This window comes from Natrix helvetica (assembly GCF_964273705.1).
Source record: "Natrix helvetica genome assembly, chromosome: 1".
Lineage (NCBI taxonomy): Eukaryota > Metazoa > Chordata > Lepidosauria > Squamata > Natricidae > Natrix > Natrix helvetica.
Genome location: NC_138548.1, coordinates 95,530,001 through 95,552,374, shown reverse-complemented (window position 1 = coordinate 95,552,374; position 22,374 = coordinate 95,530,001). Strand labels below are relative to the sequence as shown.

The window sequence follows — 22,374 nt, the reverse complement described above, 5'->3', positions numbered from 1 at the left end:
GGACATTGGATTGAGGAAAAGTTCTCTGTTAAAAAAGACTGATTTCTTAAGGGCCAAACTGTTCTTTTCTCACCGTGAGGAATCTCCTCTTGTGGAAGGGGTATCTGGTGATTCAAATGTTAGAAACATAGATAGCTGGGTGGGGTTGTTGAATGCATACCCAAAGGTTGTGGGTATGACACACCATCTAAACTGCTAGACCAATGATGGCACTCATAATGCAATGCAAGCAAGACCCTCCATGCGCACAGACCTCTGTGCAGGTGCCCACTTCCCCCACACTTCCCTCCTCCACATAGGTGCATGACCTGGGACCAAACATGTGCTTCGAGGGGGGGCGAACCACATTCCCCACACCCCCACGCATGCATGTGACTCCCCCACCCCCTGCATGCACATGCATCTTCTACATGCACCTCGCCCCCCACGCATGCAGGGTAGAGACTCAAAAATCAGCTGGCCGGCAGGAGGCATGCATGCATGCCCAGTGGAGCTGAGCTGGGGCGACGGCTCATGTGCTCGCAGAGAAGGCTCTGTGTGTCACCTTTGGCACGCATGTCATAAGTTTGCTATCACAGTGTTAGACAATGCATCATATGTTATCTGCCAGTTTAATGCTCACTATCCTAATTTGCAGAGATTCCTTTGGATCTCTTTGCAATCCCTTATTTTTTTTAACTACTCTGAACAATCATCAACAAACTTGGCTATTTCTCTACTTATGCCCAATTCCATATCATTTGCAAATGTTAAAAAGCACAAGCCGTAGGGCAGAACTTTGAGGGATTCTACTAGTTACATCCCTGTGAGAAATGTCTATTTATTCCTGTTTTCTATTATTTAGCTAGTTGTTTATTCACAAGGGAGGTTTCCCTTTTACCATGACTGCTAACCTTATTGAGAAGTCTTGGCACTACATGTTTATTAACACCCTAAAACATTCTGGTATGGTGGTTAAAAAAGACATTTTCTTAATGAAATCATGCTGCGTATCTCTGACCAAGCTCTGTGTGGCCAAATGTTTCATCATTTTATCTTTAAGGACAGTTTCCGAGACTTCCGGTGGCGCCGCTGGCTTTGGAGGATGCTCCCTTGGGAACGCCAGCCCTTGTTTGAGAAACAAGCTGCTAGGATAGCATAAATCAGCTGTCCAGCAGTTTGAAACCCCCCCCTTCGGGAAAAGAGGGGGAGTTAAGCTGTCTGGCATAGGGTAGAGGTCCCCAGCGGCCCCAGAAGTAATTCTGTGGTGTGAAGGGTGTGAACTCCCCAGAAAGCCCGACAATCTCCTCATCTCAGGACGCTTCTGCCTTTGCATAAACAAAAGGCAGCGTCCACCCCTGCTGTTTCAATGCTTATTCTACATCTGAACAAGACGCAGGTGGAGCAAACCAGGAGGTCAATATATCGCAAGTACAAGCCTTAACTCCGTAGATTATATCTCCTCCTGTAAACTTAAAGGGAACTTTTAAAAAAATGGTGCCGGAATAATAAAGGGTGTGGTGAAAACGAAAGTGAAGCAGAAAGCTGATTAGCACTTGTTAAGTGCTTGTTAGTGCTGCTGGAAGACTTGAGAGAATAGGTGGATTTTCTGGACTGAACAAATTGGTTGCTTAAAAGCTTGATTTGAATACTTTGAAATGGCTTCAAAGCAGGCACAATTCAATGTTTCGCCAGTTTGCCAGCACAGTCACAAAAGTTGCAGTCTTTACTACCTCCGGTGGAAACACAAACACAAACCCTGACACTGGAAGCTCTACAAAATAATTTACAAAATGCATTAAAAGAACAGGCAGTTGTCTTGGAGAGGAAAATTGCAAGTGCAATCACAACCTAGTTTGGATGGAATTTGAATATGGAGACTGACCTAGGAGGACTTGGAGATTAAATGAAAATCTATTTAGATATGAGAAAAATGTTACGGAATGTAAAAAACTATTGAAATAATATTTTGTTTTTAATATGCATGAGGGGATATCTATGGAAATGGTTTGGGACGCAAGTAAAGCATACATGAGAGGTGTTCTAATAAATTTGAATAATATTTATAGGCGCAGACAAAGGGAGAAACAAAGGGAATTAGAGGAAGAGATTAAAAAAAAGAGCAGGAGTTAATGTCTAAACCAGATGATAAGAAGACAAAAAAGTTAATTACTTTATTGCGAGGGCAGTTTAATGTGTTAATGTCGGACCAGATAGCCACTAATCTTCTATATGCTAAACATAACACTTTTTGCAATGCCAATAAACCAGGTAGATGGTTAGCATATATGTTAAGGAAAAAACAAAGATCTCGTAATATAGAGAAAGTAGAATACAAAGGGAAAGAAGTTTTTCAACAGGATATGATTAAAAAGACTTTTTTAGAATTTTACACCAGATTGTATGCTGGTGACAAAATACAAAGGTCAGACATAGATAGATATTTGGAAAAAGAGAAAATTCCTATACTTACAGATGAGCAAAGGGGAAGATTGAATCAACTTGTAACTACAGAGGAAATCTTCCTGGCAATTAAGCAGTTAAAAATCGGCAAAGCTCCTGGCACAGATGGCTTGACAGCAGTTACAACTAGAAATGATGGAACCTTTTTTTTTTTAACAAAGTTTTATTGGTTTTACCCAAAGAGATTTGGGTAAGAAATGTAAAATTTACACAAGCTCAGAACTTGAGAGAGAATTCTTACAAGATGCTGTACAGATGGCATTTAGATCCAAAAAGGCTAGCCTGTATGTATCCGAATCTACAATCTAAATGTTGGAGATGTGACTGTGTTGGTGCCACGTATTACCATATTTGGTGGACTTGTAAAAAAGTTAAAGCATTTTGGATAAAAATATGGTGGGTTATTCAAAATATTTTGAAAAAGAGGATAAAGTTCACGCCCCAGTTGTTCCTGTTAGGTATAGTTTCAGATTGTACTGTTATAGAGACTAATTTGATTTTGAACCTAACGACGGCAGCAAGACTGTTGGTGGCGCCATATTGGAAGAAGGAAGAGTTGCCCACTATCCAAGAATGGACATTAAAAGTAGTAAACTTAGCAGAGATGGCCAAAATCTCAGCGTATCTGAAGGACCATTCAGATGAGAAGCACAAGCTGGACTGGAGAAGATGGATGGACTATATTCAAAACAAATGCCGGACTAAAAAATTTCAGTTAGCTTATGAATGAAGGCATAAGAAATGCTACAATTTATTTAAAGCTAGTTTAATAAAGGGGGAGTTAAAGCAGAAGAATAGTAACATGTTAAAATTAGTTAGCTTATGTTAGCGTATGGTTGTTAAATATTTATACCCTGTATTTTGCTCTGGGAGGGAGGGAAGAGGGGTAGGGATGGGGTAAGAGGGAAGGGTAAGGGGGGTAATAATTGTAAAACTTATTAAAAATTTTAATTAAAAAGAAAAAAGAAAAAAAAAAGCCGAATGACAAAGACAGTTTCCAAGTATCTTCCCCAAACAGATTTAAACTGAACAGGCCTATAAATTCCAAGCTCTCCCCATCAACCTTATTTAAAATTGGAATTACATGGACCACTTTCCAGTTTTCAGCTGCAGAGACCAAGTATAGGGACAGGTTGCATGTTTTTAACTAACCTACCAGAATGTTTTAGGGTGTTAATAAACTACATAGAACCAATAGACATCATTTGCTTAGATTTTCAAAAAGACTTTGATAAATTTCCTAATCAAAAACTTCTTAATAAGGTTAGCAGCCAAGGATCAGATCCAGTAAGGCACTGTTTATGTTCTTAGCATTTATGTAGTTAGGTAGTTTAAAATATCCTATTCTAGTTGGCATAGTTACAATTTAAGCTATGTTTATATTTTCAATTTTGTTCCAGTTTTATTGCATTTCTTAAATATTAACTTTCCAAATGTCAAGCTTATTCTCATGTTGCTTTCTAAACACTGGGTGTGGGTAAAGGAGGACCAAAATAAGTGAAACTGAAGGAATTTTAAGATATTTGAAATTGCAAAATAGGAATGGAGAGTAGCTGTTATGTATTGTTTTTTTAAGGAAACAAAGGCAATTATGATGTAATCTAGTTTTTCTTTGTTAGATTTTTGTTTCCATTTGTGTAGGAATAAGTCCCATTGAATTCAACAGACTTCTGGATGAATATGAAGATTACACATGTTAAATTATACAATTTTGATTGTAGATATGACATATTTTTAAAAGTATGTTTACAAAATCCCTAATATTGACTTCAGAATGCTCATGTAGCTTACTCACATGTAGAACTGATAAATGAGAGCTTATCTATCTAATTATAAAGCTAGACATATATTTCAAAAGCATTGTATTATGATACTTCCACCACATGATAAAAGTTCCTAAATTCAGGATTGGACTGCCTGTGGTCTTTTTGAGAACAGCAGTTGCAATAATTCCAAAGCCTGGAATGCATTATTTTGCTTTCTTTGTCAATAGCTAAATTTATTGTTCATTAGTATCTTTTGAATAGAAGGAAAATTATACAAATATAAGCAAGTTCGAAAATAAAATATGAAATCAGATTTATTTACTGTAATATAATATACAATACTACTCCATGATATCTAAAAGGAGAATAAAGTAGCAATAGTAAAGCATTACTCTGCATCAATATGTAATAACAGTAGATATGTAAGATTAAAATACTATTCAATTATCTTATGCATTTATCTGTTTGATCCTGTTGGACCATGGAAGGGTGTGTTGTGGAAAAGAAAGAAAAAACAGTGAAAAAAGTAACTTCCAACTTTCATTACAGCAGTTACAATCAAAATTATCCCTCTTCCTGCTTAAATATAAGCATAATTAATTTGTCCCTTATTCAATACTTTTTCCCATCCGATCTAAAAAGTATCATTTTAGCATTTTCCATTTTCAGAGGACAAAAAAAATCCATTAATGGTTCAGTATTTGTTATTTTATCTTCCATTGTGGGTACTTCATCATATCTACATTTTATACACATACAATAATAATACAATAGTAGAGTTGTTGGAGGTGGTCCAATCCCCTGCCTAGGCAGGAAACCCTACACCATTTCAGACAAATGGCTATCCAACATCTTCAAGACTTCCAATGTTGGGGCATTCACAACTTCTGGAGGCAAGCTGTTCTACTGATTAATTCTATTAATTAATTCTAACTCTTTGTGGCAACCCCTGAGATATTGAAACACTGCTATCATGTCTCACCTAGTCCTTCTTTTCATTAAACTAGACATGCCCAGTTCCTGCAACCGTCCTTCATATGTTTTAGTCTCCAGTCCCCTAATCATCTTCTCTGCACTCTTTCTAGAGTCTCCACATCTCTTCTACATCGTGGCTTACTGGTAATACATAATCTTATTGGTCAATAAAATAGTTTCCTTTGCTACAATTTAAATGTATAAATGTATTTGTCATATATTGTTGTGAAGCTGTCCAACAATAGAATACAATAACAGAGTTGGAAGGGACTTGGAAGTTCTTCTAGTCCAACCCCATCCCCTTTCTTCAGAGATGTGTTGCTACCGGTTTGCACCGGTTCGGGTGAACCAGTAGTGGAAATTGGGACTGGGTCACCAAACTGGTAGGGATGGCAGGCTGGGCACGCCCCAGAACCAGTTTCCCAGTCCCCATTGCCGTTGCCGGCTTGTTTCTTAGTTATATTTTCATGTTTTGCGCATGCGCAGCACAATTTACATTGAACTGTGCACACAGGTGAAGCACATGCACAATGAACCAGCAGCAATGCTGGCAACAACCCACCCCTGTCTCCCTCCTATAACTTTGATTCCCTTTAGTAATAATCATTATTTTTAATTTGAAATTTTAATCCATAAAAAGGGAGTAAAAAATAAGAGGTAGTTTTCCCCATGTGCATTAGTCCCTTTGAGCACTCTATAATTTGTAATTATATGGCAGCCTTCTTTTTCTACTTACTGTACCTCTTTGTTTAACAAGGTGGGCCATTCAGCTTCAAATTTAAACAATCTTGTTTCAGATGGATGGATGGATGGATGGGTGTGTGTGAGAGAGAGGGAGGGAGGGAGGGAGGGAAGGGAATCAATGAGAGTGTGTGCGTATTTAAAAAATGAGGCAATATTCCAGATTTAACTGTTTATTCTGTTTTTTAAATTTTTCATTCCAAAATACTTTACATTAAAAAAAGTTTTTTTAAAAAACTTTGCAATTAGTTGCTTTCTTTTAATTTTTCTCGGATGGAAGGTACACTCCTCCAGATGGCTTTAGGTGCTGTGATACTCTGAAGATCTCTTTACACTTTAATTTTGCTCCATGCTTTAGAAAGTGGTTAGGGTACACCCAGTGTCTCTTAAGGAAGCTTCACATGAAACTGTGAGCATAGGATGTTTCCTGTGCGACTACTGGCGGTCTCATGGCTGTCGGTCTTTGCCTCTGTATTATCTCTGTTGTTTTGCTGAGATGTGCTAGACTGCCATGTTTTCATCTGGAAGTCTGCAACTCCATAACATTCTTAACATGACATTTTATCTTGGATGTATTCCATGGGGATTTTTAAAAATAACTTTATGTATTGAAGAAGTGGTTCCTATATTTCAAAATTAGCATGGTGGAAAGGCTGCCTATTCTACTGAAAAGTTTTGGAATGTCCTTAAACCTCAAATATGTAAATGCCTGTGTTTTTTTCCTTCCTAATGTCCTGGCTTGATTTCATGGATTTTCCATACCGAATCAGTCAAGCAAGATTTTCTACTTAATTTTGTTATTTCCCCCCAAATGATCTCAAGTCCTCACACACATTTAAGTGGAAACATAGATAACATAATGCACCTGTTCACTAACAGTCCAAATTCTGGCTAGACAAAGTTTAATTGTCAGCACTTGTTCTAGAGAGCCAAAAGGAAACATATGCATGTGTGTACATAATTTAATAAATCTTAAGATACAAAACTAACACAACTTTGCTGTGTTTAATTTTTGATTAGAACCCTAATCATAGAAACTGCAATAAGAATTCTGAATTCATATTCTTTAAATATGTCTATTTTGAAATCAATACACATTTCACTATCTGTATAATTATGCAACTTGGTGAAAAGGAGAAGCACTTGAAAAAGTCAAAACTCTTTCATATAAACATTCATATTAAGACAAATGCATAGAATTTCTTTAAACTCAGATGTGGTGGAATGTAATCTGGATTCCGAGAATGAAATGGCTGCTTTTCAGAGTGCAGAGACAATGAAACTGGATAGCTTGGTCAAGCTTAGATACCTCGGTAGGGAGAAAAAAAGTTAAGAAGATTCTGCTCCAGCAATTTTCCGAGAATATTTATAGTAATGCAAGTAATTGCTTTAGTTTATAAAAAGATTTATGTCTGTAGGCGAGGAACCATAAAGCCTTGGTGGTTAGAATGCTGTACTGCAAACTAATTCTTCTGACTGCTGGTTGCCAGTGGTTTGGCAGTTCAATTCTCACCAGCTCAAGGTTGACTTAGATGTTCATCCTTCCGAAGGTTGGCAAAATGAGGACCCAGATTGTTGGGGCCATATATTGACTCCATAAATTGCTTAAAGATGACTCTAAAGCACTGTGAAGCATTATATAAGTCTTAAGATCTCACACAACAATCCAGTCACAAAATGTAGATTAAGATTTCTGCACTATTTATTAATGAACTGCCATATTATTCTCGGTTTCTGTGACCTAAGCACTAGCATGGAGCTCAGGCTTTATCTACAATCATTAACAGGACAATTTTAGGGGAAATTTTGTAACTGCTGAACATAAAACAAAACTACTCTCTTGAGCCTTTCCATCAGAAGATTTAAGGTCTCTCACATTCCAGTGGAACATAATGCTTTGGTAGGCTTTGTTTTTATTTCATATGCACTCTTAGTGATTATAGAGCTAATCTTTGAATTACAACCACAATAGAGAACAGAAAATTGGTCATTAAGCAAACCATCACATGATCATATCCAGTTTTATTACCTTTTTTGCTGTAGTTAAGCAAGACACCATGCGATCACAACTTGTGACTTTCCCTGCCAGCTTCCCTGTTGATTTTGTATTCATTCAATGTCATCACAAATTTGAATGGTCGCTTAACAAATGGTCATTAAGCAAGGAGCATCTGTAGCAAACAGTGGTTGCAATTAGCATTTAATCGCATTTGTAAAACATGTTTTCTGAATGTATTCCAGTACACAAAATGGTATCTGATGTTTTTCTTTTCTTTCTTTTTCTGGAGGAGGGAGATTAGTTTTTAATGTCTTTTTATTGCTTTACTCAATTGTTAGTGTCTTTCGCCTTCTGAACCATATGTAATTTTGCTATATAAATGACATTACAACCTAAATAATTACAGCATAATATAATAGTTTTGGAAGTAAAATATTCATAATCCATAACACTATTTTTTAATAAACCTTAGTAGTAATTTGTCTGCACTATTTTTTTTTAGAATACAAGAATATTATATTGAACATTTTGATTGAATCAAAATGTAATATCTGTTATGGATCATTGAGAGTTGAGCAGCATAGTTTAATAAGTTTAATAAGCTTAATAAATTATTATTATTTAAAAGTTCGTGATGAATTCTTGAAAGAGAAATTATGAAGTCAGTAATTCAAATAAACCAACAGATAAACCATCTGATGATCATATGTGCGTAATTACAAATAGTTGTTATGGTGGGGGGAAAAAGTTCTAAAATATGCAATGTGAATCAAACTGAAAAGTCTAAAATAGATGTAATTTGTCCAAGAAACTAGGAACAAATCAGAGATAAAATTTGAATTCCAAAACACAAACCATAGTTTTGAATTTTCAAATTTCTGCTGAAGATTCTATTTTATAAAATAAAAATGAGACGGCTCAGAGGGAAATACCTAGCCAAGAAGTTAAATGCAAAATATGTATGTAGGTCTAAGATCTGAATATCAAATATTTGTTTCTCCCAGAGCAAAACAAAAGACCAATTTCATATGCTGAGAGAAATGAGTACAAATGAGCATTTTCAGATAAACTACCATGTTTCCCCGAAAATATGACCTGTCCCGAAACTAAAGCCTTGCCACATTTTTTGCGTGGGCAAAAATATAAGCCCACCCCCGAAAATAAACTCCCTGCACAACCCCCCCCCTCTGGCCAGGCAGAGCACCGCTCATTGACCTAGCGTTATCCCAAAAGTGCCAAGTCGCAGGATCCGGGGTGAGCACTCACGAAGGCTTGCCGCCTTTGGGATGGCGCTCTGGTGCTCTGCCTGCTCCCCAGCTCCCACGGCTTGGCACATTCGGGATACCCTCTAGATCAGTGCATGGAGCTCTGCCTGGCTGGAGTGGGGAGCTGTGTGAGTGCCTGTTCCGCCAGCAGCCTCACCAAGCCCTTGCGCAGCTCTCCCAGGCCACCGCCTCTGGTCGCTGCTGCCCGCCGCCGCCCTGCTCCAAGTTTAACTTCCAAACTCCAAAACTCGGGGCCGAGTCTTCCAGCATCGGCCGCTCTAGGAGTGCTCTCTATGGTGGGCCGGCTGCTGGAAGACTATCTGTCCGGCAGCCGGCCCACCATAGAGAGCACTCCTAGAGCGGCCGATGCTGGAAGACTCAGCCCTGAGTTTTGAAGTTTGGAAGTTATGCTCGGAGTGGGGCAGCAGCGGCCAGCGGCGGTGGCCTGGGAGAGCTGCGCAGGGACTTGGTGAGGCTGCGGGTGGAACAGGCGCTCGCACAGCTCCCCTCTCCAGCCAGGCAGAGTTCCATGCACTGATCTAGAGGTATCCCGAATGTGCCAAGCTGCGGGATCTGGGGAGCAGGCAGAGTGCCACATGGCTTGGCACATTAGGGATACCCCCTAGGTCAGTGAATGGCGCTCTGCCGGGCTAGAGAGGGGATTTGCCGGGCGGCTGCTCATGAGCATGGTTACCTCATGGCTGCTTTGCCACTGAGGCTGTGCCCGGCTCTTCGGGAGCCAGTTCACAAGGGAGCAGCTGCCCGGCAGCCCCAAAACAATAAGCCCTCCCTGATAATAAGCCCAAGGCTATATTTCGTGGGGCAAAAGAAAATAAGCCCCTGTCGTATTTTCAGGGAAACACGGTAGATTAACACAAAAATTAAATAAAAACACAAAGTATATATTAATACGTCTACACCAGAAACTAATCTCTTCATGTTGTTCTCTCTGCTTTTACTAGCAAATGGTGACACTTAAAAAAATAATGTCTTTATACACTACAAAGGAACCACTTACATTCTTAAAATGTGAAAATAAAGATTGATTTGCAGAGGCTTCACTTGCAACTTACCAATTACTCTGTTAATTTTCTTTTAATTAAAACAAATCTTTAAAAACCCTGAGTCCTGGGTGTGGAATTATTTAGGTATGGGTATCACACATGTCTTTTCAAGTATAGTCTTGCATTTCCAACCCTTTTCACACTGCAGCTTAGTCTTTTTGGTGGCAAATTCCATTGAGCATCTTTGGCACTTTCCCAGGTTATAACGTGAAATCAATCTTGCCAATGCTTCACCTTGGTTAACTGGAATCCCTATTCAGTATAAAAGCAAATAAAACATAAACCATTGAAATATTTTTAACATTATGCTACATTTTAGAAACAGTGAATTTAAGACTGTCAAATTATTTTGACGCAGTGAAATCCTTTTCTGAAGAGGAGCAAGCATGAAACCAGAAATTCTAGAAATGTATCAGTCATGCCTACCAGTAAAGCTATTTCTAAAAATCCCCCTTTTAATATGATCTGTTATGTTTCTCTAAAAACACTGGTTGAATCTCAAGATTTAATATTTTTAGTGTTTAAATATAAAGGGTTCAAAAAAGAAAGGGGTAGCTTTGAAATGATGATTTCCAGGTATGTAGGGAAAGGACTTCCTCGTTCTTCATTAACAAAGAGAGTAGGTTGCATAAAATTTAGAAGAATGTTAAGTACTACTAGGAAAAGCCATCTGATAGCCCAGAGCTTTTCATAACAAACCTGTAGGAAATACAACTTTTTAAAATTCTCTCTAAATATCCTTCATAGCAGATGGCAGTAATTCATTAAGCTGGATGATTTAAAAATAAAAAAGCAAAAGCAAACTTGATTAATGCTTAGATTAGATGAGACCACTGGAAAATGCAAGGAAAGTAGGCTGGACTGTAAAGTTATAGAAACCTCTTCAATAAATTTATTGCATTTATTTTAAATATTTTTACCACCATTAATACATCAGTTATAGTTATAGTCACTTACTTCCACATCTTCCAGCTGAGTTACTCTGATCATTGATTCAGAAACACACTGAATAGATTAACAAAATCTTTAGTGGTGTTTATATTTTCTCTAATTTCAACAAGAAGAGCACATCTTTCTTAGCAGTTGTCAACACTATCGTATTAATGGCAGAGTAAGGTGGCAGAATTTTCTTCAGTATCATCCAGGCAGATGAGGACTCCCATTCTCCAAATTAAAGCATACTGTGCTGTAATAATAGTTTACTTAGCAAATAATTATCTGCATATAAATTTTCGGGTGATACTGGGGATGAAAATATATTGACTACAAAACTCTGCTGGCCCCCTGTTTATGAAATTCTTTTCTAAGGAGACTTGACTGATCTTTTCATCAAGCAGTGTTAAAAACCCTGGGCTTTTACTATAGGGATAATTTTATTAATTATAAAAATAAAAAAATTATTATTAGTTTTTTTTATATAGTAGGCCAATATCACTTTTTCAGTATCTCATAGGCTTCCAGTTCCACGATTGGCATGATCACAGCCAGGTATGTTGGGAATTGTAATCCAGCAATATTTGAGAAGCCATACTTTCCTTGCTCTGTTCTGCCCATGCCTTTTTCTATACATTTGCTATTCAAAATTCTTCGCTCTGCAAAAACAGTTTGGTTTTGCTCGTGTTAAAAAAAATGATGCAAAGAATGTAATAAGTGCTGTGAGAAAAGTTAAATGCTAAAATGCAGAATGTGGTGGTACAACGTTGAAATGTTAAAATAGGCTCTGCTTGGTTTATGGTATAGTTGTCAAGCGCTGGGAAAATCAGGTGATTCAAGCAGTTTACTACCGGTTTGGTGGGTGTGGCTAGGTGGGAGGTATGTGACTGAGTGGGCGTGTCCACTTTGGCATCACTCACGCAACCCCCCCCCCCATCTCTAGACACACTCACCGAACCGGCAAAAAATTCTGTTTTGCCAGCTGAGAGGCTGACAAAGAAGCCTCTCTTTCTCTGCTTCTACCTCAGCGCTAAACAGTCCCTGCCCTCCCCCTATGGACTGGTGCTGCAGGAGGGCAGGAAAGAAACCAGTTTTGGGAGAGACCTTTCCTCCCCCTCAGAGAGCCCATGTGAGGAGAGAGGAGGTGGGCTCGTTGGAATGCAGGTGGGCGGTTTGTATCCAGCACCTCCTTTTTCGTTGGGGTGGCCACAGCAAGACGCATGCTGTAGCAGCGCACACAACACCTGCCTGGGTGAAGACTGTGGGTGGGCAAGTTTTTCTCCCCCCCCTCTCCATCCACCCAGGCCAAAAACGCAATGCATGGGGGCGGGGATCAGCGGCAATGTGCTGTGGCAATCCCCGCAGCCTGGAACGGGACTAAAATGGGACGTGCAGAGGCCAAAAATGTAAAGCACGGAGGCAAGGATAGGCGACGATGTGCTGTGGCGATACCTGCAGCCTGCAACATATCTAAAATGGAGCATGCGGGGGCCAAAAGAGGGACATGTGGAGGCTGAAAACAGCCAAAGGGTGGGGGCTGGTCAGCGGGTGGGGCTTCAGCAACATTCACTGTATAAGACACACAGAAATTTCCACCTACTGTTTGGGGGGGTGGGGAGTGCATCTTATAATCTGAAAAATACGGTATTTGTATGATAACTAGAATTTGTTCAGATTGTTAAGTAGCTAGACAGAAAGACTTGAACCTATTCATTTAAATAAATACTGTTGTAACAGTCTGGGTCTTTACCCTCCTTTTTCATCCTCCCAGTGATGTGACTTCTAATATTAAAAGTAATTGATCATCTACAAGGAAAACTGTCCTACTCAGTCTCTCTTCCTATGAGAGGAAATCAACAAATTGCTTTGCATACCTGTCATGTAAGCACTTGTCTGCATTTGTTTGTGGACTGAAATTCAAGTCTGTTTAAAACAATCATCTTGAGGAGCTTTTTTCAAAAAAATAGGTTTTACATAAAAGTATGACCATGGTAGAGCTGAGACATGTTCTTACTATATACTTATCAGCTTGAGGGGCTTAATTTTTAAGTTTTGAATGTGCTCATATCTGTGCTTTTGCTTTTGCTTTCTTTTAAAGGAAGAGATTGCTATGAATGTTTAAATTTATGTTGCTCACTTTAAAAAAAAGTCAGTAGTAATATAAAAATAACTCTAGTAAAATGCAGAGTTCATGTCTGCATTTGTGTCCTGATATCTACAAAGAAATGCAGTACAGTTATAGCTCTGAGTTGAAGTATGTACAACTATGTACCTAAATTAGTACTCTTACCTGAATAAAGGTAATTTTATATACATTTTAAGTTCTTGTTACATTTGATTCTTGTTAAATTTGTATATGAAAGATACAAGATACAGGTGCTCACGTCAAACTTATCAGGCCCTTCAGTAAATATCTAAAATAAGAGCCATGAAAGGAAATAAATCTAAATGCAAAACCATTGTTTCGTATGATACCCAGACATATTTTTCATTCTGTTCACCCGATCTTTGTTCTGTTTTTCCACCTCAGACACCTACACATAACATTCAGTTACTTTTCCATGCCATGTATACTCAGTTGTCCAATTAGCCTGAGAAAAATGCTTTATGTGTATGTTCTCAAATCCAATATTGTCGTCTTCTTGTGTATAATTGATTCATAGAATTGACATCCAAAAGGCCTTTGAATTGTCAAAATACTCAGGGGCTTTTTATATGTACTTTTGCTTATTTGGTTTTGGGGTTTGCCATTGAATATTTTCATTATTATGCCAGGTTACAATATTCTTTGAGCTATTTTAATTTAGTGCTCTCTGCATTTAGTTGTTTTCTTGCAGATGATTCATTACCCAATTAGGTAATGTTATTAGTGCTAGTAGGGAGTGGGGTTTTCTTGTTTTCTTGTGGAGAACGAACTCCACTCCCTACTAGCACTAATGAGTTACCTAGCTGGGTAATGAAATGGCTGCAAGAAAACAGCCAAACTCAGAGAAACCAGGGACCTCACAGTTTAACCCTGAGCTATAAATACTTTAATACTTTAACTTAGTTGATCAAAGTAATTTTATCACAGAATTGTAATTTTTGCTTTGTTTTTTGTTTTCCACATTTAGGGACATCAGTATGAACAATATAACACAATTACCAGAGAATGCTTTCAAGAATTTTCCTTATCTTGAAGAGCTGTGAGTATTAAATCTAACATACTTTGTAGTATGGAAAGTGAATGAGTGAAGGAGATTGACTGAAGAATTCCTTTAAAACTAAATAACGAAGAGTAAATGATACTGTGCTAATGAGAGAGAAAACATATTTCTTCAAATACCATTTGCACGAGACCTTTTCATAGTAATTATTTTAATTGTGATTCCAGTGTTGCCCAAAGGCAGTATGGGAGTGTCTAATTACCACAGTTTTAAATGGAGGTGTACTATATTGATTGCATAACTTATATACAATATGTGACAAATTCTTGTGCTTACCATGTGCCAGGAACATTTGAATGATAGGGGAAAATATTTTGCCGTGTCTAATTTGAAAGCTAAAAACCCAAAAAACTAACAATAAAACCCTTTCGTCTCTCCAGTTCTTGCCACTATATCAGAGGTATACTTCAGAATTCCGAAAAATAGCTAAGCACAGATTCCCAAAAATCATTAGGGCAAACCTAGATCATCTGAAGAGATGTGGTATCTTTGTACCTTATCCAATTCATGATCCCAGCTTATCAAACATTTACTAACTAGTTTGCTTTATTTGCACACAAGAACAAGAAAAAAGTACCAACTCTTTGTTTTACAAAAATGTCCTGTTCCAACCACTAAGAAATTATTGCTACTTACTGCATGTGATAAGCTGAGAACTTTCCTGTAGTTAAGAGCCACATTTTGTTTCAGAGATTTACAGATTGTCACTGATGTTACTAAAAGGACATGATGAAATTTTATCTCATTCTTAAGAAAAAGTTAAAAATAAACTGTTATGTTAAGATTAGCCAGATCACTTTATCCTTGGGCTGTAGCACACAACTTCAATAATTTTAAATATCTGGTGCAACTTTCTAAAATTTTGAAATAATTTAATATGTATTTCTTTTAATGTTTATATTGCCCAATTCAATACGTCACAGAGAAATATAGATAGATAAATACACATACATACACACACACACACACACACACACACACACACACACACACACACCATTTCTTTTAGTAGAATAATAGCCGGCATACTGGCTATATAGTGGTATGAATAGGATTAATATATAATTTTCTCACTACATGGCATTGGATTTAGATGTTTGTGAGAAGAATTACACATTCCCTGATCTCTTTTTGTTGAAGGAAAGCAAGATATATAATGGACAATGTTTTTAAATCATAGAAATTGTAACTTAGATGTTTGTGAGGAGAATTGCACATTTCCTGATCTCTTTTTGTTGAAGGAAAGCAAGATATATAATGGAAAAGTTCTAAAATTCCCAGGAGCATAGAAACTGAAAAAAGCCTCACCTAGCTATTCAGTCTAATTTGCCTCTTCTATTAAAAGGCTCCACCCAAAGACAGAAGCCTCAAAGAAAGCCATCTAAATTGTCATTATTTCTAGAAAATATTTGCTGACCTTTGATACACACTGTAGTTCACAGAGCAGGATAGGCTGACAAACCTGAAACTCCTTTGCTACTTATAAATAAAACAATTAGAACTTGGGAACTTTTTCTTAGTAGTTGAGAACTTTATAGTTATTTGGGGGCATTTTCATTTCATTCAAATTTCAAATTAATTTCATTCATTTGTCTGCACTTTAAGATAGACATTCAGAACTCTTGTACTACCTGTAATATTTGCTGTTGTAAACTTCATAAAAAAATATATTATGGGAACCAGAACTCAAGAACAAATTCTACTGAATATTGCAATTATTGTTAAAATTATGCCCAACCAACTAGATGAAGGTTCCTTATATTGTGGACCTATTGAATCCCTTCTGGTCCACATTCTCTTTTTTTAATAGTAGTTTAGAAATTATCTTATATTCAGATATGCAAGTGGACTGATGTTTATAATAGATTTCCTTCTGTCACATTTGTTATATTGGTTTGTTTTCTCCTTCCTTCCATCATGAGAAAGTTTACTTCATGTTGACCATTAATTATTATAAGTGTAATCAAATGAAAGAGTTATAATTTATACACTGTTCAGGCCAAGTATGTGTATACAATTTACGTAATAATATTAGTATTTAATAATCTGTAGCATGCTAATGAATATAATGGAAATTCTTGGTTTTGTGGCAATTACTCTTCTGAAAGTAATTTATTAAAAAAAACCATTACAGAAGACTATCAAGGACTTTTTCATTTCCTTTAATGATATGTGTACTCTTTGTAATATCAACATGAGCATTAGGGCTATGAAAATCATTCTTGAAAGCTTGATATATCTATTTTAAGGCATGTTTTACTGTTCTGAGCACTTATGTTACATCTGCACCTGCCAAAATTCCTTTACAAATTGTAAATCAGCTGTAATTAGTATGTTGCTGCCCTGGGTATTAGATAGGGACTAGAATTCCTGGAGAGTTTGACAGCTGTCTTGCTTTCCCTGCAAAATATCTACAGTTCTGTACAAATATCAATGTATTCCACAAAATTATTTTTAAAAAAACTTAAAGTAGTTGTAGCTACTCCTCTACCTAGTATAAATGTATTAGCATTAAAGGATTTTAAAACCCCAGAATTTGGAGTTCTTTGTCATTCAAAAGTGCACAAATTGTTGCAATAGTAGTCATTATTCAAGTTCAAGATGGCACCACTTGTAGTAACAACAGAAAGAAAGGACAAAAATCATCCTTTGGAATATACAAATGAAAAGACACTCAAAGAAGTGAGTGTTTACTTAAGGATGTGTTGCTGTAAAAACAAAAGGGGGTGGGACAACAGATGACTCTGATTACATATAAAAACTTTTCTGGGAATAAAACAAGAAAATTCATGATCTGAAGCTGGATCTAATGTAATGTTTTATAGCTGTGCTGAGCATTTAAAAGTACTTTGCAATGAAAATCCCTTTCTTGGATTGTTAAAGTAACTGCATTCTTTGGAAGCTTCAAAGCCCATCCCATACTGTCTATGCATTTGTGAGTGTGGACAGCTTAGCTGGCAGTTTTGAAGGAAGAGTTGTCTGCGCACACGTATGTGTGCGCGCAGACATCTGGGGAAAGTGAAGCAAAAACAGCCAAGTGAGCATTCCAAAATCTGTTGTAGCGCTTTCAAAGTAATGCTTTATGTCTACTTTGGAACCAACATTTTCAGATTCTTGGTACAGAGTATTGGATTGTACTACCCCAAACTTCTCCCTTTTCAAAAACCCACATCTGGATAGGCTAAGCAAATATAAATTCTAGAACTCCTATAATTGTACCGCTGTCACTAATCTCCAGTTACGTGGGCTTGTGGCTTACAGCTTAATTTTTAACTCGGATTTTATTTTACTTTTGTAGGTGGCACCATTTATCTCTTGAATTTTAATTAAATTTTATGTAACCATATAGCGACTCAGTTTTTAGTTTTATGGCATTTCCCCCCTGCCCCCAGGGTTTTGTACCATCTTTTAACACTATAATCACTGTGCTTACAGGTTCTTGTGGCTTTTTATGGTATAGTTGCTGATTCTATTATTTCCACATGTTGTGTTGATCACAGACAGAAATAAAAGCTTATTATAATTATTTTTGATCAAGCAGTCACACATTTCTGCTTTGCTCTATCTCTTAAAGCAGGAAACATTAGTCTATAAGAAGAGATATTTTTCCAAGAGGAATATCATTTTAATAAAGAAGACATGATATCCTCAGTTGATATGTTTTTCATATCACACTAGAACATAATTCACTAAAAATGATCCTGTCATTGAATTAATATGATTGACACAGTCTATCAGGACAGTATGTGATCTATTTTTCTTATTAACTGCGTATGGAGTATGTTAGAAAAATAAATATATGCACTTCGTTTTAATGTGCTCTAAAACATGGCAAATTATTTCTTTAAACTCATTTTTTAAAATAAATTATCTGTATTGTCTTACCTATTCACAGTGATACACTTAGGCAGGTACACGTGGCCGAGTTGTTTTTAATTTACACCAAAGATAGAAATTGCCCATAATTTGGAACAACTATTAGAATGAATTATTTGTTTCAAAATATCAATTGGGAGTTTGTTGCAAAGTAACCTTAAACAACTTAAATAAGTTTCAATCTTATAACACCTAAACTCCCCTCGCCTTTTAAAAAAAGAAATATAATGAAATTTTTTTACAATAAATATCAGCTGAATAAAATGTTTTGCAACCTTTCCTTGAACTTCAAGCAAGATACCCATATTTATACAGCTGCACAACTCCCAGATGCTTATATAACTATAGAGGAGGGTCATTACATCCATGTTATAGAAAGGAAACATGCTCACCGGAACAGAGACAAGGATGGCAGGGGGAGGGTTGAGCAAAACAGAGGGTGTAAATTAGCAGGGGCTCCTTGTCTGAAATTAGAATTACATCATTCATGTTTATGTGGTGTGCTTCTATTTCCCTTAGTAATGGTAATGAATGATGATTCTCTTCTTCCCTTTGCCTTTGGACTGTCGTGTGGAGTTTTAACAGGATTTCATTTTGTCCCCCATACTATTTAACATTAAGTTGGGAGATGCGGCCAGGGAAACTCTCTTCAGATTAAGGTTTAGCATCATGTAACTTTAACTATGAAATTTGCTTGTAAGAAGCTTGAAATAATTATAAGCTAATGAACTAAAAGTTAATCAAAGCAAGATTGAGTTATTAAGAAAAAAGATAAGAGAAATCAACTAGCATTGTCTAGGAAAATATTTTAACTATCTCAATTTAAAGTGTTCTATAATGCACGCGCACGTGCGCACACACACACACACCAATAAAAAAGTAATTGTTGTTAAAATAACTGTGTTCCTATAGCAGTTCACCTACAGTGGATATAGAAAGCCTACAAATACATCTTCTAAAATGCCAGGTTTTTGAGATGTTAAAAAATCAGACCATTTCAAAAAAAAATTCCCCCCTTTGAATATAGCATACAAGCTGTAGAATTCATTTGAAAAACATACTGACAAACTATGGATTAAATATTCCATATTATTAATCTAATAAATGCATTTATTTATTAGATCCTGCCTTTGAGGGAAAAGTGTAGGTGGGTGATAGACAGTTAAAAAATAGTGCCTTATAGAAGAAGCAAGAGTTACATTTTCCCCCTTGTAATTCTAGAATTCAGACATCTTGTTAAATCAAATGACAGGAGATTCCCAGCAGGCAAAAAGATGAACATCATCTATGCACAACACACGGTTAAAGTACATAAAATTGACTACCATAAAATGTAGTTGTGGTTACTAACAGATACCTTTAAAAGGGACTTAGCCTTACATTACACAAATTTTACTGTCATTAAGAATCCTGCTTATAATGGCTGGGAACCTTGGCATCAGTACAGACATTCAAAATGATTCCCTTAGAAATCTCATACTTTACCTAATTTCTGAGCATCTCACAGCCAATTAAAAAAAAAGAATATTAGACTACGAAGGTCATTGGTCTTGTTCATTTATGGGTGTGGGTGTGGGCGCGCGCTTGTGTGTGTAAGAATTTTGATTATAATAAAGTATTGTAAATAATAAATATAAAACTAAGCTTAAATATAAGAGACTATTTTGCAGATTGCATATTCACTGTGTTTTGCTTTGAATAAAGAAATGTGTTGTTGATGACAATTGAATATGAAATCATTGGGAGAGAGTTCCTGGAATGTGTGTAAAAGTTTTTTTTCTATATTTGCACTTATAATTTATCAGACAAATAGAAATACCATGTATGTATTTTTTATTGCAATCTTTTCCAGACGGTTAGCTGGCAATGACCTTGCTTTTATTCATCCAAAGGCCTTGTCTGGGTTGAAGGAACTCAAAGTTCTGTAAGTAATCAAATATCAGTGCTTCATAGTATAATTCTTCTTTCTTGTCCAGTCAGCATGTTCACTGATAGAATGAACAGAACAATATGTTTTTGCTCTAGTTTCTAAGACAGTATAGAGCCAATAATGAGGAAAAAAAACTTTTAGTTGCTGAGAAAAAGAAAAATATGTATTTGTACCTCTTTTTTCTTTGAGGGTTGTTGCACAGAATACCATGGTTTCAGCTTAGATGAAATAGCTGAGGCAAGCTACTGGGAGTTATTTCTTCTGTCATGCTACCTCAAATTATGGTCATCATCAACTCTCCATATCTGATGGAGAGCTGAAAGTCAACTAATCCCATAGGTGCTTTCCATTTACAAAAATGTTTCTTGCAGGATTTTCTTACAAAATATATCTACAAATTAGCCTGTATTCTAACCAAGTGAACAAATGTCCCCCTTATACCTCTTTATGATGCAAGTTAAAATGTTTTGGGATAAAGAAAAAACAACTACCGTAGTCCCTGAAGGATTCCCTCTTGTCCTTAAAAGCGTTTTATTTGATTTTTGTTTTTGCTTTCTTTTTTGTTATATTAAAAGAAAAACAGATATAACAAGGAGAGTACAGTTTTCTTAAGAAACACAGTTATACTACATGATAGTTATAATATACTGTGTGCTATTATTATAGTATATTACTATATAGTATATTATAATACACAACTACATTTAATTCAGAATTTCAAAATGAGAGAGGAGGCATATATAAAACATAGCAGGAACAAATTATGCTAAATAATGGACATTAGTTTATAGCTCTTTCTCTCTCTTTTTTCTAGCACTTTGCAGAACAATCAGTTGAAAACTATTCCTAAAGAGGCCATCAGAGGACTCAGTGGATTACAATCCCTGTAAGTAGTATTGCCTGAACACGTTAGTTGGGTTCATATTTTATATTTCATGAATTATTTTGTATTTTGGAAACCAAAATTAACAGGATTGTTCAGACAGCACTCTTAATTGTTGCAAATGCAACACTTTTTAAATTAAAGCTCAAATAAATGTAATAGAAAAGCCTAACGGTATACACTGCTCAATTATGGAAGTTCCAGAGACTTTATTATAGATTCTTTTTTTAATTAATTGATTTTATTACAGGAGACATACCCTACTATATTCAAGTAATTATAAGTGATTTAATGGTGTATACAATAAATAGAAATATCTAAAGGAATTTATCAAGTGTGGGGGTGGGAGAGGTTGGTCTTGCTTAGTCTTTCAGTAGTTCTTGAAGATAGTCAGAAAGAGGTACATAAATTTAAGTAATAAAAACTGTTTCAAAATGCTGTGTCATGTGACTATTGACATTTTCATTTTTCTTAGTTTAGTCTAAATTTAGTTTGTTCTGTGTAAACCACTGGGAATTTTTTTATTATTATGGTGGCATAGAAATAACTTGAATGAATGAATAAATGTGTTAATGGTGCATAGATTGACAATAAGAGTGAGATACTTATATTTATTGTCAAGATTCACTGAGAGGTATTATATTTTGAAAGAGTTAGAGTTCATAGTTGTCCTCCATTCCCAAATTTTAAATTGGTGCTGTTTTGACAATATTATGCTCCAGAGGCAGCCTGGTTAATTATTGGAATTCTGCTTACCAGCCTGATGTGAGGTAGAAAAAGACAAAAGCAAATACAACAAGGTGATTGAGAGCACCTTCGCTGGGCTAGCTTCTTCTATATTAGCTGAAGCTACAGAAGATCTATGATGGATAATATTATATATAATGCAGTGCAGAAATCTGCTGTAGATTTTGTATGAGAGTAATGATCAGAAGATCTTCATTTGGCAGAATGCCTTAGAGAAATGTTCTAGGAAATGTTGTGGAGGTTGTCAAATATGAAAGCTACGCAATTAACTTATGAAGAGCATAACGTAATTTCTTGTGACTATATTATGTAATTAACAGAATTTGATCTTTTGAGGAAGGTTTTATTCCAAAGAAAAATGCTTTGAAAATTGTTGAAGTGTGCAGTCTGAAAGTAGATAACAATATGTAAAATACTGGAAATTCTGTTTTTTGTCAACATGCTTTTTCACTAAACAAATATTTATCATCTCATTCCAGAATCTTCCAAATTAAATGTGACTTGGTTGGATGTCTGGCAACTTTCCCTTCTACATGCTTTAGGGGGA

The 22,374-nt window shown here is 36.3% G+C and overlaps 1 protein-coding gene across 1 annotated transcript in view; it reads left to right on the top strand.

The window, feature by feature from the left end:
• The window catches only part of LGR4 (leucine rich repeat containing G protein-coupled receptor 4), a 74,524-nt gene that overhangs the window by 26,616 nt on the left and 25,534 nt on the right, over positions 1-22,374 (top strand). The window contains exons 2-4 of the mRNA XM_081934119.1: positions 14,299-14,370; positions 20,120-20,191; positions 21,012-21,083. Coding sequence (XP_081790245.1) covers positions 14,299-14,370; positions 20,120-20,191; positions 21,012-21,083 — 216 coding nt within the window. The remainder of the gene's footprint in view (positions 1-14,298; positions 14,371-20,119; positions 20,192-21,011; positions 21,084-22,374) is intronic.